This window comes from Nymphaea colorata, chromosome 7 (assembly GCF_008831285.2).
Source record: "Nymphaea colorata isolate Beijing-Zhang1983 chromosome 7, ASM883128v2, whole genome shotgun sequence".
Lineage (NCBI taxonomy): Eukaryota > Viridiplantae > Streptophyta > Magnoliopsida > Nymphaeales > Nymphaeaceae > Nymphaea > Nymphaea colorata.
The window spans coordinates 19,565,642-19,581,134 of NC_045144.1; the positions used below are offsets into that span (position 1 = coordinate 19,565,642).

At 38.5% G+C, this 15,493-nt stretch overlaps 1 protein-coding gene across 5 annotated transcripts; it reads right to left on the bottom strand.

Annotated features, from left to right (window-relative positions):
* Positions 1-3,866: 3,866 nt before the first annotated feature.
* LOC116257467 (squamosa promoter-binding-like protein 16) lies at positions 3,867-9,083 on the bottom strand. 5 transcript variants are annotated; one of them, XM_031634242.2, is made up of 5 exons: positions 8,600-9,083; positions 7,710-8,486; positions 7,038-7,082; positions 4,892-5,019; positions 3,867-4,711 (listed from the first exon to the last, which is right to left on the bottom strand). In XM_031634242.2, exons 2-5 carry the CDS (start codon positions 8,207-8,209, stop codon positions 4,029-4,031), a joined length of 1,356 nt encoding a protein of 451 aa, XP_031490102.1. In that variant the 5' UTR covers positions 8,210-8,486; positions 8,600-9,083; the 3' UTR covers positions 3,867-4,028. The 5 variants fall into 5 exon arrangements, with proteins under 5 accessions (XP_031490102.1, XP_031490100.1, XP_031490103.1 ...); XM_031634240.2 differs by having other exon boundaries at positions 7,710-9,083; XM_031634243.2 differs by having other exon boundaries at positions 3,867-4,708; positions 7,710-9,081.
* Between the last annotated feature and the right edge of the window lie 6,410 nt (positions 9,084-15,493).

The window sequence follows — 15,493 nt, forward strand, 5'->3', positions numbered from 1 at the left end:
ATATCATTGAAAAAGGTACGAGCTTTTTATCTTATGGAAAGGGATGTCCTCCAAACTCATGATGTTCCAAGGACTTGGTTGCGTAGGAAGGTGGGCTTTATTATAATAATAATAATATCAGCGATAATGTTATTAATGAAATTAGTATTATTATTATTTGCATGAGATACCATATGTCCACTTGCTTCCACACATGCCAGACATAAAGATCCTTCTTGAAAGCAACTCATGCCTAAACGTTTTTTTGTTTTAAATTAAAATTCTAGTAAATTAATGGACCATAGGATGTAAAAGAATGCGTCATGTTAAAATACCTAATCCCCATAAAATATAGAATTAGGTGAAGTGGAGCATAACATGTCATTTTCTAATTGAATCAATGGCAATTCGATTCCCTTCATTCTTTTAAGATCCACCTAACAATATGGGGCACCCAGTGTTATAGATACTATTTACAATTTTTATTCTTTATATACTTTAAAGTTTTTTTTTTTTGTTTTTAATTAATCACATCTATTTATCATGGGATTGCAAAAATAAAAATAATAACATGTTTGCATATCTCAAAAGGATTCAGTTGAATCACTGAATTGGCAGCTTTTGTCAATATTTTTCATGTCTTGCGAAATCAAGTAGAAGCAAAGAAAACATACATATTATCTTGTTAATCATTTTATAGGAAAACATCAGATATTATGCCATCAAATGCATATTGTGATTACCTAATGGCCAGTTCAATTCCCATGGTCATTATGCTCCCGAGTCAATGAGGTTGGATGAGGTATGAAAGTGGATCAAGGTATACTGTCTCCTCCACTTCAAATCCCAACGTAGCCCTGGACCCGAAGATGGATGTTGGGTTCGTTCAGCCTTTCTCTGGGTGGTGGGTTTCCATACCTTTCACCCAAGGGATGACATATACAACCTCTTAATTGATGTGTTTGTTGTGCCAACTAGCTTTCAACCATTGAATCGTAGAGACGTGTGGCTGATCAGCCTTTAAAAAAAAAAAAAAAAAAAATCATTTTTTAATTATTTTTTCTATCCTTCAATAAAAACACCCAACTTACTCATTCTTCTTAATTTGATAGCAGCATATAAGCGACATTCCTCATTTATTTAAGGATTAATGATGTGTAGTCAGTTCCTTAACCGTGTAAAACTTCAAAATCAAGCGTTTTTAACCTCATGAATCTTTAACATGCAGAACTCTCTCTCTCGCGCGCTCTCTCTCTCTCTCTTTCTCTCGTTTTAATAGTTTGCAAGATCTTAATTTCTTTGGGTGCGAACTGGCATAGTTTATACTCTATATTCATATGTTAACACCTCGAAATTTATAAATTTAGATCATATGAAATGTAGGACAACCGGTTGGGTAAGGTAGCACGTTACACATCCTCTTTAGTCATAATCTTCATTGGCATATGGTTTATAAATGTATATTTACGCGACCCTAAACCATAGTTTTAGTCAAATTTGTCGCTGGTGTGGTCGGTGTTGTGGGGCAAGCCCTCCGCCATCATACAAATAGTTGGCACTGGAATCCTAGATAGACACTAATCTCTTCCACAAACAAAAGCAAGCATATACTTAAGGGTCCTGCCCTCTAACAATAATATTATTAAGAGGTCATTTGGCAGCAAGGACACTTTGTGAATGTTTCATAAAGTTGCCTTAAAAATGTGGTCAAATTCATGAAACATTAGTTCTATTATTTCATGAATTTGCGGCAAAAATATAAAACACTCATAGAGTGTTAGTGTTCCTGCTATCAGACAATCTTTAAAAATATGATTAAATGTAACCATTAGTGAAAGAAAGGTTTTCACCGTTGTCGATGCTACGAGAACAAAGGTTTGCACAATCAACAAGCAAAAGCAAGCATAGTCTGTAGGGGGCAATGGTTCTAGCGGTGAATGCTTGTTGATATGATGAGAATCAACTCTGAATCACATAATCCAGCGCAAACAATGAAAGTGTCACTATGTGATGATTTGGAATCTATTTTGTCATCAAAAGCACGCCTAGAGGGATGATTCTTATGCAGTCAACCGGGTAGATAACATGATTGAGCACAAACTTTTGAGCCTGAGAAGAAGATGAAAGGTATTGAGATGATTCATCACGTTGTACATGAGCATGCTAAGTCGCGTTGTCTCCGAGCCAGCGGTATTGCATGGCCAAGCAGCACGCCATTATTGATTGATATATAAGACAATGATCCAGATGAGACAAAACAAACAAGGGAAAAGGAAAGGGTAGTTTCTCTCTCTCTCTCTCTCTCAGAAAAGCTTGTCAATCTCTCTCTCTCTCTCTCACATATCATTAGGGTTCAAGCAATGCTTTGACTATAAGGACAAAGAGACGTATTAGTGTTTCTCATTATGAGTTCCACTACATGGGAAAGCACATCAAGTGCAGACGCCAATGAAAAGGAGACTGATAAACCAGAAAGTGACTGCGAAGACCACGATGACGACACAGCATCAAGAGGCTCATCATGTTTGGACAAGAACGACGTGTGGACAGGACACGAAACTGTACAAGCAGGACAAGCTTCTTATTACGGCGACCAGACCACGAAGCTCAAATTCAACGGCTCCATAGATGGGACCCCCCGCCCGCACTCAATCTATCTTATCACTTGTCTCATGCAATAATTGTTGTCCATAATCAAAACCATCGATCGCTATCACTTCTTATTCAGCAAATAGCATGTGATGCTCGCTGTTCTGCATGTTACCAACATGGAAATGAGCGTAAAAAATTGACCAGAATAGTCTGTTAATGGGCGTTATCAGACTTCTTAGTAACAAGATCCGTTGATCAGGGTTTTCGTTTCCACAGACAAGAAAGAATAAGTGGGTGCTACTAAATTCCATGTCGCTTTCGATCTTAAGGCATGGTCCATTTTCAAAGAAAAAAAAAAGTCGGGCATATACTAGTTTGCCGCATCAAGAATCCCTCAAATCGTAGGCGTTCAACCAGTGGCCCGCCATCGAACTGCTGCACCACTAGCAGATCATCAGGTTTTCAAAAAACAATTTTCTAAGTCAGTGGCAGTTGAAAATTCTTGCCGACACACCAGGCCGCAGTCAGGCAAGACCACCAGCTTGGGAAGTAAGCAAACTTTTAATAGGTGGTGAAAAGTACTTTACAACATTGCAGACGAAGGTCCCATGTCAATGGGAAAGTACAGCATGGACCAGACATCAACCACATGTTCATCAATGTAAAAGCTATTCAAATTCCAAGAGGTAAAAGGGAAGTATCCACTCCATTACAGAATTTTCTTCTACTTTGAGAATCCTCAAACTTCACAGCTAAACCCTTGCCGACTGTAAAGGATCTACCCAACTGTAGCTCGAACTGATATTAGATTCAAAAGATTTAATCTGACCAGGCTATCCGCAAATTCAAAGCTTATGTTATCTGCTTAGATGTATGGCAGAAGACAGCTCTACTTGAAAACATTGAGAACCACCACGGCGATGAATACACCCACATTTTCTTTAGAGCCCCAAATGCAATAATGTGGTTCACTATCATTTGATGCATGCCACCTTAGCTCTAGCAAATTACTCCCGGTTAGGATTGGAAATAATGGCTACCATAGAATTATAACTCTACTATCCAGTGTCCTAACTTTGGTATCACAGATAGACATGTATGAACTCTAAACAGCAGCTGATTCTCACATTTCAGAAGAAACATGAGCCCTGAATTCCAAGGCCATCATTACATTAAGCAAAGATTGTAATGGAGCTCAACGCCATAAGCCACAAACCGAGAGAAGCCTAACTCAAAATATAACCAAAAGCAAAGGCATGCAAAAAGTAACAGGTTAAATTCAGATCAAAGGCAAGTAAGAAGAAAATCATTATCCATAGACAAACCAAAGGTTTCAAAAAAACAGAAGGCATCAGCAGAATAAAGAATTTGATGATAACAAAATCAGAAACATTACAAAATCCAGCAAGAATAAGAAAGGTTCAGATGGAAGGCATTTGCCATGCTTGCATGTCAGCCTACTGCCAAGAAAAGTGGAGGTGCTGGGCAACCGCATTTCCCGAACTTGCAACATCATTAGCATGCTGCAGCATTCCCTGGGAATGGAATTCAGAATGACCAGCATCAGAAACTAGAAGGGGTCCTACCTGATCATCTACCATTCCAGCACAAGTGAAACCACTGTGTGATACTGCATCAGAGGAGCAGCAGCTGATTGTTAAAACCTTGTCTGAGGGAAAACGATCAATACCATTGAATTGCAAACCCTGGACAAGAGGAAGAGCCATGGGAATTTGGTGGTCAATGTTGTTCAGACTTAATCCAGATGACTGTGTCGATGATGACAGAAGAGAGAGAGCACAATCAGAGTCTATCACTCTGATCAAACTATCTGAAAAAATTCTGCTGCTGCTTCCTGGTGCGGCTGTTGTGGTAACAAGTGGTTCACAAACAGACGTTTCAATAGGTTTATTCCCAATTTTTATGTCACCACTCTGCAAGAAAGGAAACTGTTTACTTCCTTTATAGTAACTAGAGGATTGGCCAAGGAACGACTGTTGCCTGTTCATGGACAGCATTTGTGGCTGGTGGTTGTACAGATTGTCTTCCTCAGATTTTACAAACCCCATGGTCCAGCTATGCTCCCGGATGGTGTTCCGAAAGTTGTGTTGATTCATAAATGACTGGAACCCTGTACCTGCTAAAGAAAAAACAGCCAAGACATCAGGAAAGGTTAATCCTTTAGTGGCAAGGTCCAAAGACCCAGCAGACCATGAAAAAATTGTTTGACCCAATTTCACAGATCCATTTCAACATATGACAGGTTGACAGTTGATATTGACTCAACAAGCATAGATTCAGTATATCTCAAACTATAAACCTTGGATACTTGCAACAGGATTCCCAGATGTTATATCCGGCTGAGACTTTCTGCGGCGCTTATTATGCCCATCCAGACGCTTCCTACAGCTTCGTTTTACCTCGTCAAACTCTGATAATGCATGAAATCTGCAAAATGGCATACATTTACAATGTGGCTACCGGACACACTTTCACTGGATTTGAAGACGACAATCAACATTAATCACAGGATTTAAATTTTGAAATAGAAATTAGATCCTAAACATGAAAAGAAAAACGAGAGATTTAATTGAACATCCTTCAAAAACTTATGTGCCAACTAAAAGATTATTTTGAACAAAATTTTGCAAGCAAAAGGACCGTCAACAGAAAAGGACAACAAGATCACAAAATAATTGCGCATGATAGAGATGGACAGATAGGCACCAAAAGCAGTTACAACTTACAATCCATCTAAACCATTGGCTAGGAGCAGAAATGACTTTGGGAATAAACAATAACCAATAATGAAAAAAATATAAAAAAACTAAACTCGGGAATGTTGAAGCTTAGATATGACCTTCATGGATACACACAAAGTTTGACCTTTGATAACAGAGAACCTGGTCATGTAACTTATCAACTAGAAAATGGTGCACTTAATTTTCCTCATATCCTATTTGGTTGATGAAACTGTGAAATGAACATCAAACAAACTGCACAAAATTCATCAACAAAATATATAACAGCAATTATGGAATAACTACATCCATCATTGTTATACCAAGTACTTGTCAACTTATAGCAAATGATACACATAGCTACAACATAAAGATCCATTGTATGAACAACCAAAACTTCTAAACACTTACAACAAGAAGTGCCTGGCGATATAGCTTTGCTGGAACATATAAGTAGCATGACAGACAAATAACCAAGACCAAAGAAAGACTAAAACAGAGCATATTTTGGGATTAGGTGAAGGCAGAGAAAGACAAAAGGCCTAACTACCACATCAAATTCATTAGCTAATCGTGTAAAAATCAACACAGCATCTAAAAACGTATGCTATGCCCATCACAAGCTTAGGTCTGGCTCTATTCGTTCTACTTTCCAGATAGCCTTCTCTGTACACCATAACTGTGCCATCCAAAAGATTCACGACATGCTAGATGATTACAAATAAAACTAAAATGACAGCTTCCTATAAAAGATAACATCAGACTTTTGTGTTCAGGCTCCTGTTCCGACTTCCAACAGGAAATAAGCACTTATATCCAGAGATGCACCCCAGGTACTGAACGCTTGACCACCATTAACTTGAACGTCATAAGCACCACAGCCCCCTATCCAAAACCTCTAGACAGAGCAAGGAGTTTCCTAATCAAGACAGAATCTCCAAATACACGATCCTTTTCTGGAACATTTTTGGAAGACCCAGAATGGTAAAATTTAAAACCAATATATACATGCACGAGGTATTATAATTATAATAACTCATGTATTTAAAGAAAGTGATATTTTGAGAACAGCGAGACTTATTCAGGCTTCCATGAAAGATTGCATAAAGCAATAAACCAAAATATTGAAGAAATATCTACAGATACTTAAGAAAAATGTTATTTTCTGAAAACAATGTGATTCTCTCAGGCTCGTTTCACCAGTTGCACACAGCAATAAATCAAGAAATTCAGCCAAAAAAAAAAGTCCAATAGTGCTTGTGAGTACAAGAACCCATCATTGAGTTGTAAAATGTTTTAAACTTTTATGAGTTAAATTCTGGACTAATATCAACAATAATTTCCCTGGGTTTGGTTTTTTTCTTTGGGCAGAGAGAGAGAGAGAGAGAGAGAGAGAGAGAGGAGAGACTTGAGAGGTGGGTGGTCATGGGTTTCAAGACCAGGTGAAGGTACTGGTTAAAATGCCTTCACATCACAGTTTTAATCTCTTGAGAGGCAACGATAGGTTCAGCAGGTAAATCAGCGCAACCAGGTATCCCACTCACAAAGTGGTTTCTGAGCCCAAAAGTTGTTTCTCCCTATCAGATGGGGAAGAGAGAGAGAGAGAGAGAGGTTCGTTAACTTGGTGAAAAATCCACAACCCAGTAATGAGGCTTCAGTCTACGGGAAGAAGCTTTCAAACACAAACGAGCGCGCAGGCCAGCGTCCTGTGAGATAAAGTTGTACCTTCTCCACAGTTTTTCCTTTTCTCCCCTATTTCTCTTCTGCTGCCTAGATCCATTATGAGAACTTTCCGTCACAACACGTTAAACAATTAAAATGCATCAGTTATCAAGCTAGCAGCAAATTAACCAACTTCATCATAAAGGAATCTGTCAACAGGAGAACGGCATTATCCATAATAGACATAATGGTCCTGCTGCTAATGATGACAACGACAACTATAGGGGAAAAGGAGACTTCAGATGTTCATCAGTACTTCCACCTAACACAAACAAGATAAAGCAATAAAAACAAAGCAAACTCTTTAACACAGTTCGGTAAAAGTTACAGAGTCGAGGGAAGTACCCAGGAAAACCAGACGATAACCTCAGCATAAATCCATAATTCCCAGTTTAACAAACGACCGACCATAGTTCATGAAATGAGCGGCAGAAATACGAGCAAGCCAAGCATCATATCGAACAGATACTCAATTTAAATGATGCACGATACCCTTGGAATCTTAAGTAGGACTCTTTAAATCAAGCATAACCATGAAAATAATAGGCTACTGTCAGAATTCACCAAAGACATCCGATAGAACAAAGAGAAGGAAAGAGACTTTTGATGCGTCAACGGAACCAACAAAAACCAGAGATTAAGGCAAACAGAGAAAGGAAAAAAGAGCCACCGAACTTGCTACACTGCTGGCAGAATCTCTTCTCAACACCTTCGACGGTAACCTTAACGGCCTTAGAATGAGCTTCACAGACTTTATGCCGTTTGTGGTAATCCTTGCACCCGCTGAGATCTGCACTGCAGTCATCGACCATACAGGCAGCTACCTGGTTGCTGTTGTTTGATGACCTGCTCCTTCTTGAGGCAGCAGGGGAGACGGCCATTGAAGCAGCTGCTACAGGCGTCTTGAGATCGCCAAACCCATCACCAAAATCACCCAACCTCCCAAGCTTCAAGTCAACCATGCAGTTTCTCTTGCCCTGCTGCTTCCCTTCCATAGTAGAGATCTGGCTCCTCACACTCTCACCATCACCAGCGCTTGAGAGGAACACCAAGTTTTCGACATCCCAGGATGGGGGCTTGACGTCCCAGTTCATGACAACCCCTTCCTTCTCCATTGTCCCTGAGACCCTCCTCCCAGCAAGCCCAGAATCAAAGGAGAAGGAAGAATTTGACATCCATGAAACCACAAAGGATCAAAAAAAGAAACCAACTTTCTGGAACACCCAAACTCTTGTTTCACAGAAAAGGGAAAACCCACCTTCAAAATCAACGCTAAGATACAATGGGGATCCTTTTCCTTTCACAACCCAATTCCCAGTGCTGGACAGGCTTCAAGTATGGAGGCACCTCAAAACAAGAATTAAAGAGGGTACTCTACTCCTCTCTTTCGTTTTGCTTTTTTTTTTTCTTTTTCTGTTTTCACACAAACTCATACACCAAGTGCAGCCATTCCTGAAGAAAGCCCATATATAAGAAAAGAAATAAGATAACAATAAAAGGAGGGCGTTCTTAGCATACAGTAACTGTAGCAAACAGAAGCACCAGACAGAAGTGGGGTTTACGACCATTCATTCCTCTGACAAAGAATAGTTGAAACTTCAAACAAACCCAGAAATCCTGAGTGGATTTTTCCTTTTCTCCTTTTTACATGTCTTTCCAGTTCCCACTCATTAAAGAAATAATTGTCTATATAGAGCGAGAACGCAGAGGAGAGGAAGCTTGGTTGGGGAGGAATAGAGGGCGAGAGCGAGACTGCTGAAGGGTTAAAACGGTTGCTTTCCTCGATTATTTTCTCCCTTACAAGAAAGAAAGCAGTGAAAACAGTTGGCCGTGAAATTATTGAGAGGATGAACAGTGGAAGTAATGGATGATGTTGAAAAGTGGGGGAACCAAATCTGGTAAAAGATGCAACACCCAACAAGCTGGCTTGATGCAGTTCGGAGTTTCGGAAGGCGGGGAGTTTGGGGTTTCCCTTTTTTAGGCTTCAAAGAGTAGGCAGTAAATTTCTAGAGCAGAAGAAGGATTCTCTCTCTCTCTTAGGGTTTTTATTTTTATTTTATTGCAACATTTGTTTTTCTCCCTCTAAAGCATACATTCACACACACGAGAGAGAAAGCAAAGTACAGGTGATATATCTTTCACGTTCAGTGACTTTTTGTGCTTGCTTCCTCTGGAAGCGGCCCACTACTGTGCCAAAGGGCAAGACACCAACCAGAAGAGAAAAATTCCCAGCCATTGTAGCCCTCCCTTCCCCTTTCCCTATTTATTCTTTTTTCTCAAATGGCAGACCAAACACCCAACCAATCCACCCCCACATTGCTCTCTTCCTTACCTCTCTCTGTCCCTCATTCATGGCCCTTAACTGGTGTCCCATTCACCTGCCCCAACCCTGTCACCCCCTTCAATGGTAGGGAGATGAATGGAATATGACCTCCAAAATATCAACCCCCAACATGCATCCCCCAATAATTGTCTCAGTAATGACCAAAGTGTCCACCGCAGCTACCATTGTTGACTTTAGGTCCTCCGCAGATGCACGATGATGGCCTCGGAACTGAGAGATCAGAGCCACACGCATCTTAGGGCCCACCATTCTCTCTTTATCCAGCTCAAAAACTTGGTGAGAATTTTCCAATCTTCTGTTTCCCTGAAAAGATTCTGTTTATTTTACCTTTCCTTCTGGGTTATAGCTTTCGTGGAATCATTTCTTATGCGGCAGCCATTAACACGCTCATTAATGTTCCAGATGGCCTTCTGCGGACCCATCTGCTCCTTCGAAGCATGTACTATCATGACTGTAAGCGATTGACAGATGAAGAAGGGCGATAATATTTGCAAGTTGTACGCAAATGGGCACTCATTATTCCTGATTGCAGCTTAATCCTCTAGAGAAGATTAATGGCCTTCGGCATAATCTGCAACCTCTGTGAAGCTTCCAACACGATTCCTGCACAAGGAGACGCAAAACAGAGGTCAAAATAAAGACTGTTGTTGCTTGTTTCAGGGTGCTTTCGAGTTCCTCGAGATTCCCACCCACTGAATCTGAACTTGTGAACGTATTTTATGGAATCTGAGACGCCTACATTTAATCACTTCAGCACTCATATGTGGGCACCCGCAACAGCAATCAAGTTCTCAACCTATTGTCTAGCGAGAGGAAACCTGCAAGGCTATAGTGCTCATTGAATACAGCCCTTTACGCCATAACAACCCCACCTTAAAAAAAAAACGTACGTGAGCTTCACTTTTATATAGTAGTCCATCTGATGCCATCAAGAACACAGAATTTAATTTCTAGATGCCACAATGGAGTTCCTGCGACAAGGGAAATAAATTTCTGCTCTTAATGCCCGCAGGTGCTATGTTGGAAATGGAGGAATCCAATCCGTTGGAACTTCCAAGCTATAAAAAAAAGGAATGCTTAAACAATGACAACGAACCAGCAGAAAAGAGGAATCATATTATGGTCATTGTGCCATCTTTACTGTATTTTAAGATCCGAAACAATATCTTTCTATGCACACATACGTTGGCTGATCGAGAAGTTGGGTTTTAGACATATCAAACAGAGCATCGCATTGTTTTGCTTCCAACAGCAATTTTTCTCTGCACCAAAGCCTGTCAAAAGAGTTTCTTTTCTTTTGCCTTGAAACCAGATATTCTCATGGTCCTTTACGTTTAAGAAGGGCCTGCAAAAACCACACCTCCCAAGTTCCAGCCTTATTTGAGGACAAGGCAGTGGGCAGCAGCCAGCAGCACCCCAATTTGTCCCAAAAAAAGTGAGAGAAAAGAGAATAAGCCAAGTTGGTAAGTTATGCTCGAATCCCAACTTATCCTACTTTTCTGGATAAAGCGGTACATTGGAAAATCCGACCCAAGAATAGCAAGCCATCTGAGGCTCTGAGCTCCTCCCCCCATCTGCCAAAAGCACCCATCCTCATAATTGAGGCCTCCTTCCCCCTCCCCTTTACTCGATTCTTCAATCTCCTCTCAAAGTAGAAGGAGATTTAGTTGCAGGAGGAGAAGCAGGGACTAATGATGGCACCTGACAGAAGTGCCTTTTTCGTGGACGATCCTCGATGGCCCAAGACGGGCACGAGGAGAACGATGGGAGGGCATTTTCGGGATGGAGAAAATTTGGCCGTGGCCGCGTCCGACGAGTCTTTAATTGAGGGCGACGGTCACAGTCAAGTCACACGCGCGCACGCAGGCATGATTAGCCTCTCACTCCCTCTCTACCGGCAGCCCCTTTCCCCGTTTCTGCCCCTGACTTTTCTGAAAATGACCAACGGTGGCGAATGGCCGGAAAAAGTCTCGGGCGCAGATGTTTGAGTTAAGAGCCCAACTTTTTCTTCGAGCTTGAGTGAGGTGAGTTCTGATTCGCTCGGAGTCGCTTAAACTCCTTTTATAAAACATGTATATGCTAGATTTTTCAAAATATTAATGCACAAAAACATTCTAAGTGTACAAAAATTTTGTTTTTTGGCGCCAAACTTGAGATACTGGTTCGTGTTTTGTGCTTAAGCTGAATCAAGCTGAGCTCAAGTAACTGAACTAGATCTCAGCGAGCTCAATGTAGGTCATTTGAAGCTTGACTTGGCTCGGCTCGGCTCGGCTCGGATGCGGTAAGATCAGTGGCGGAGGCACATGTGTGTTTGTGTGGAAAATGGCTTGTACAGACCCATATACATTTACACATTTATATACTAATACTTCATGAATACTTAGTTACTTACATATTATTGGTGCCCTTCGTTTAGAAATTTTTGGCTCCCCCACTGCAGATGGCATTGCTTCAAAAGATTGGACATGTATGTGTAATTGGGTAAGCTGGTGTGGGTAGTTGCTTTCGTAGAACCACCTAATTCAATATTTTTACATATTGGTGCTCTATATAATTAATTTATTGCATGGTAATGACCCTGAAATCTAAATTTTTTTATTACCCTCTAACTCCTCAAAAAAAAAAAACTGTTTTCTCTCTCTCTCTCTCTCTCTCTCTCTCTCTCTCTCTCTTTTATACAATTTATTATTACTTTTTTGCATTTTTTAAGTGTAATTTTTTTTTTTTGAAATCTGAGGTACAGGTTTACCGAGGAAATCGGCTGATTCTTTGTTCCTTTCTGTAAAACGATTTACTTCTGACTCGGATACGGACAATGCTGGTTCAGGACAGTGTTGTTGATGCAAGTGTTAAAAGTTAAAACCCTTTCATACACCTCTTAATTTAATTTACATTCCATGTCAACTAGCTAAATAAATCCATAACACAAACACACACATAGAGGAAGCTGAATTTTTTTATATGCCAAATAGTTCATTTTTAATGGCAAGTGGAGTTGAGCAGAATCTTAAGATTCCTTTATTTGAAAAAAAATAAAACTTGTCACTATTTTTTTTTTCTGACGTTGCGGAACCTAAAAGTCTCCGAAAAAAGTTTGTTTTATAGTAGTCAACCCCTTGCACAAGCCGAAGCATATAATGCGAATCTTGAAAATAGGTACAAGCCACAAGGCTTTACAATGTTGAATATGTGGACTAAGAGTGTGTTTGATGATTTGAAATCGTTTTTATGTGGATTCAACCTTGTTAGTAATTAAATTTTACTGCTGTGTGAAAAGGAGGATTTGGTATTCCCTGTATGTATGTGGCTAAAATATTATATCTGAGGTCAGAATAGAAAGAAAAGTAAAGGTAAAGGTGAGGAGGCCAAATTAAAGTTTTTAAATTTTGACCAGCACCGAAATATCATTTTTCAAAATTTTTGTATAAATCAAATGAAATTTTTTAATATTTACATGTAAATTAAAAAAATATTGAGGTGGGCGGGCCTTATATTGACTATGCCAGTAAAGAAAAGGGTGGAGGGAGGGCAATGTTTATACATAAATATATATATATATGTATAGGCATCCAAACTTGACCAATCCAATTGACCAAATGAATTTTACATTGCACAAAAATATGCAAGTGGCAAAATATAAATTTTTAATAATATAAATCAATATTTAAAATAGTTGAAAAAATTAATGACCTTAAGTTTGTTTGCTAACAAAATTTGACTTATGGAGAAAGAAGCGTGCTTCAGTCAGAAGTAACATGCACTCCCATGATCGGATAATTTGTAGATGGATATTTGTCAAGTGACGTTTTAAAAAGGTTTTGAGCTGGCAGCCACCTTGTTTTTTCCCTTTGGACGTCGCCAGCCTTCATATTCATATTCATATTCATGTTTGTTAATGTTTATATTATACAAAACTCATAAAATTTACCGTCCAAATTCATCGGTTGTCCATCCATTCAAATACTTTTTAGTTGGATATATATATATATCAAAGAAAATTGAATGACATCTCTAATTTTTTCTAACACGATGAACAGTTAAAAGAAAAACAAAGTGATAGGTATTTTCGTCATTTAATATTTGATTATATAACCATTCATGTAGTTTAGATAAATGACTTTAGTTAGATAGCTGGATGAAACTAGATAAATAGAATCATCATTCATTGACTTATATATATATATATATATATATATATATATATATATATATATATATATATATAGATGAATGACTTCAGCTAGATAAATAAAGTCATTGTTCATTCACTCTTTTATATATATATATATAGCTAGTTATCAGATCTTTATATACCAGATTTGATGAAATTTTCTAAACCATTATTTTTAATAAGAAGACAAAATGATAACAAATAAATTTAAAAAAATAAAAACCTAGTTATATTTTCAAAAGATTCAAATACCCATTTGCTTCCTTGCCTGAAAGGTATTTTAGTCTCTTCAAAATATAACTTGGCTTTCATTTTTTAACTGAATCTCCACTGAATATATATGTATATATAATGCTTATGCAATAACCATCTATCATTGTAATCGAATAATTGAATGACTTGTAACGAGCCTGGATAGAAAAGGTAAAGGCATGCAAAAGCACACGTTGTTTTGAGCAGCCGATTCTGAGATCACGTGCTCAAGAACCACAGGCTGCGATTCACTTTTACTGAGACCCAGAAGTTGAAAGGCTGCTTGCTTTTTTCACAAGGGCCCTTCCTCAAGTACTACTTCTTTATTTATTGTCCTCGTTTGCATAACCTGTGATTCAATTTCTTATTGTTTAAACAACTGGAAGGGAATGTGAAATCTGAGGTAAACTCAGTTTAATTAAGCAAAATATGCGCTTAGTATGACCAAGAATCACAATCACACACTAAGAAATCTTAGTTGTCGACGATTTACTCTTGTTTAAGCAAAGATTGCGGAAAATTAAGTGCTTGGTACTTTCTTTGCATCATAAAAATATTTCTCCATCGGCACAACTAATATGGTTATGCTTAATTAGTTTCTTTCTTAATTTTTAAACCAGGATCGGATCGGGCAACCAAGTTATATATTTGCCATATTAAGTAAATTACAAGATATGTGAGTGCAAACACTAAATGCGATTGACCCTCGAGATCCTCAACTGGACCAGCTTTTTTAATCTTAACCAAGACTTTTTTTTTTTTTTCAAATGAATCAACTTGCAATTTTTTTCTATGAACAAGGCAGAGTAAGAACCTTTTTTTTTTTTCATGGGGAGGCTCACGTTTATTTTGAAAAAATATCAGAGAGAGTCGAAAGAAAATCCATAATTTTTTTAGATTTATATATATAATATCAAAATTTTAAAGCCTTCAATTAAGATCAACGACGTGGTTGGTGGCCAACACAGACCCGGTGAAAGGGGTAGTTTTGTCATTTTAGAAAAAGAAATAGATATTTCACTTATTATATAAAAAGTAACACTTAGTTTTTTTGGGATTTTTCCCTAAAGAGGGAAGTCCTCCTTTGTCATTTTACTAAGGGCATTCTTACAATTGTATGCCCTAACATGCAACCCCGTGTTAGGGCCCAAGAATATGACAAACCTACCAATATAAAATTTACAAAAAAAATTCATCAGAATTATATAGCGGTCCCTTGTATGAAAAAACTCTAGCTCCGCCCATGGAGATCACCACACTCAACCATATAAACAACACAAATTAATTTGTCACGATTAGACCGCGTACCTGACCAGTAAACCATACCTGGCGTAGGCCCTAGAAAGAGGCATTGGGCCGGCTCATGAGTTAATCCGATACGGCCAGATAACTTATTTTCAATATTAATTTATTTAAATATATGCAATTATAGATATTTTGTTATAATTTATTATATATATTAATTATTTTAATCGGGCCAAGCCAAGCGAACCTCGGGCACAGCTCCGAATACTGTGGCATTTCACTTTTCCCAAGTGAATTTAAAGAATGAGCTGATTGGCTCCCCCAACTTTTTATATAAAACAAGCCTTGAATAGCAAGCCTTGTTAATCTTCTCTTAATTATCTCGTAAAAAACTAGCTTTACATTGCTAATGACAAATATAAATACTCTTCGAAATCGATCATTTGT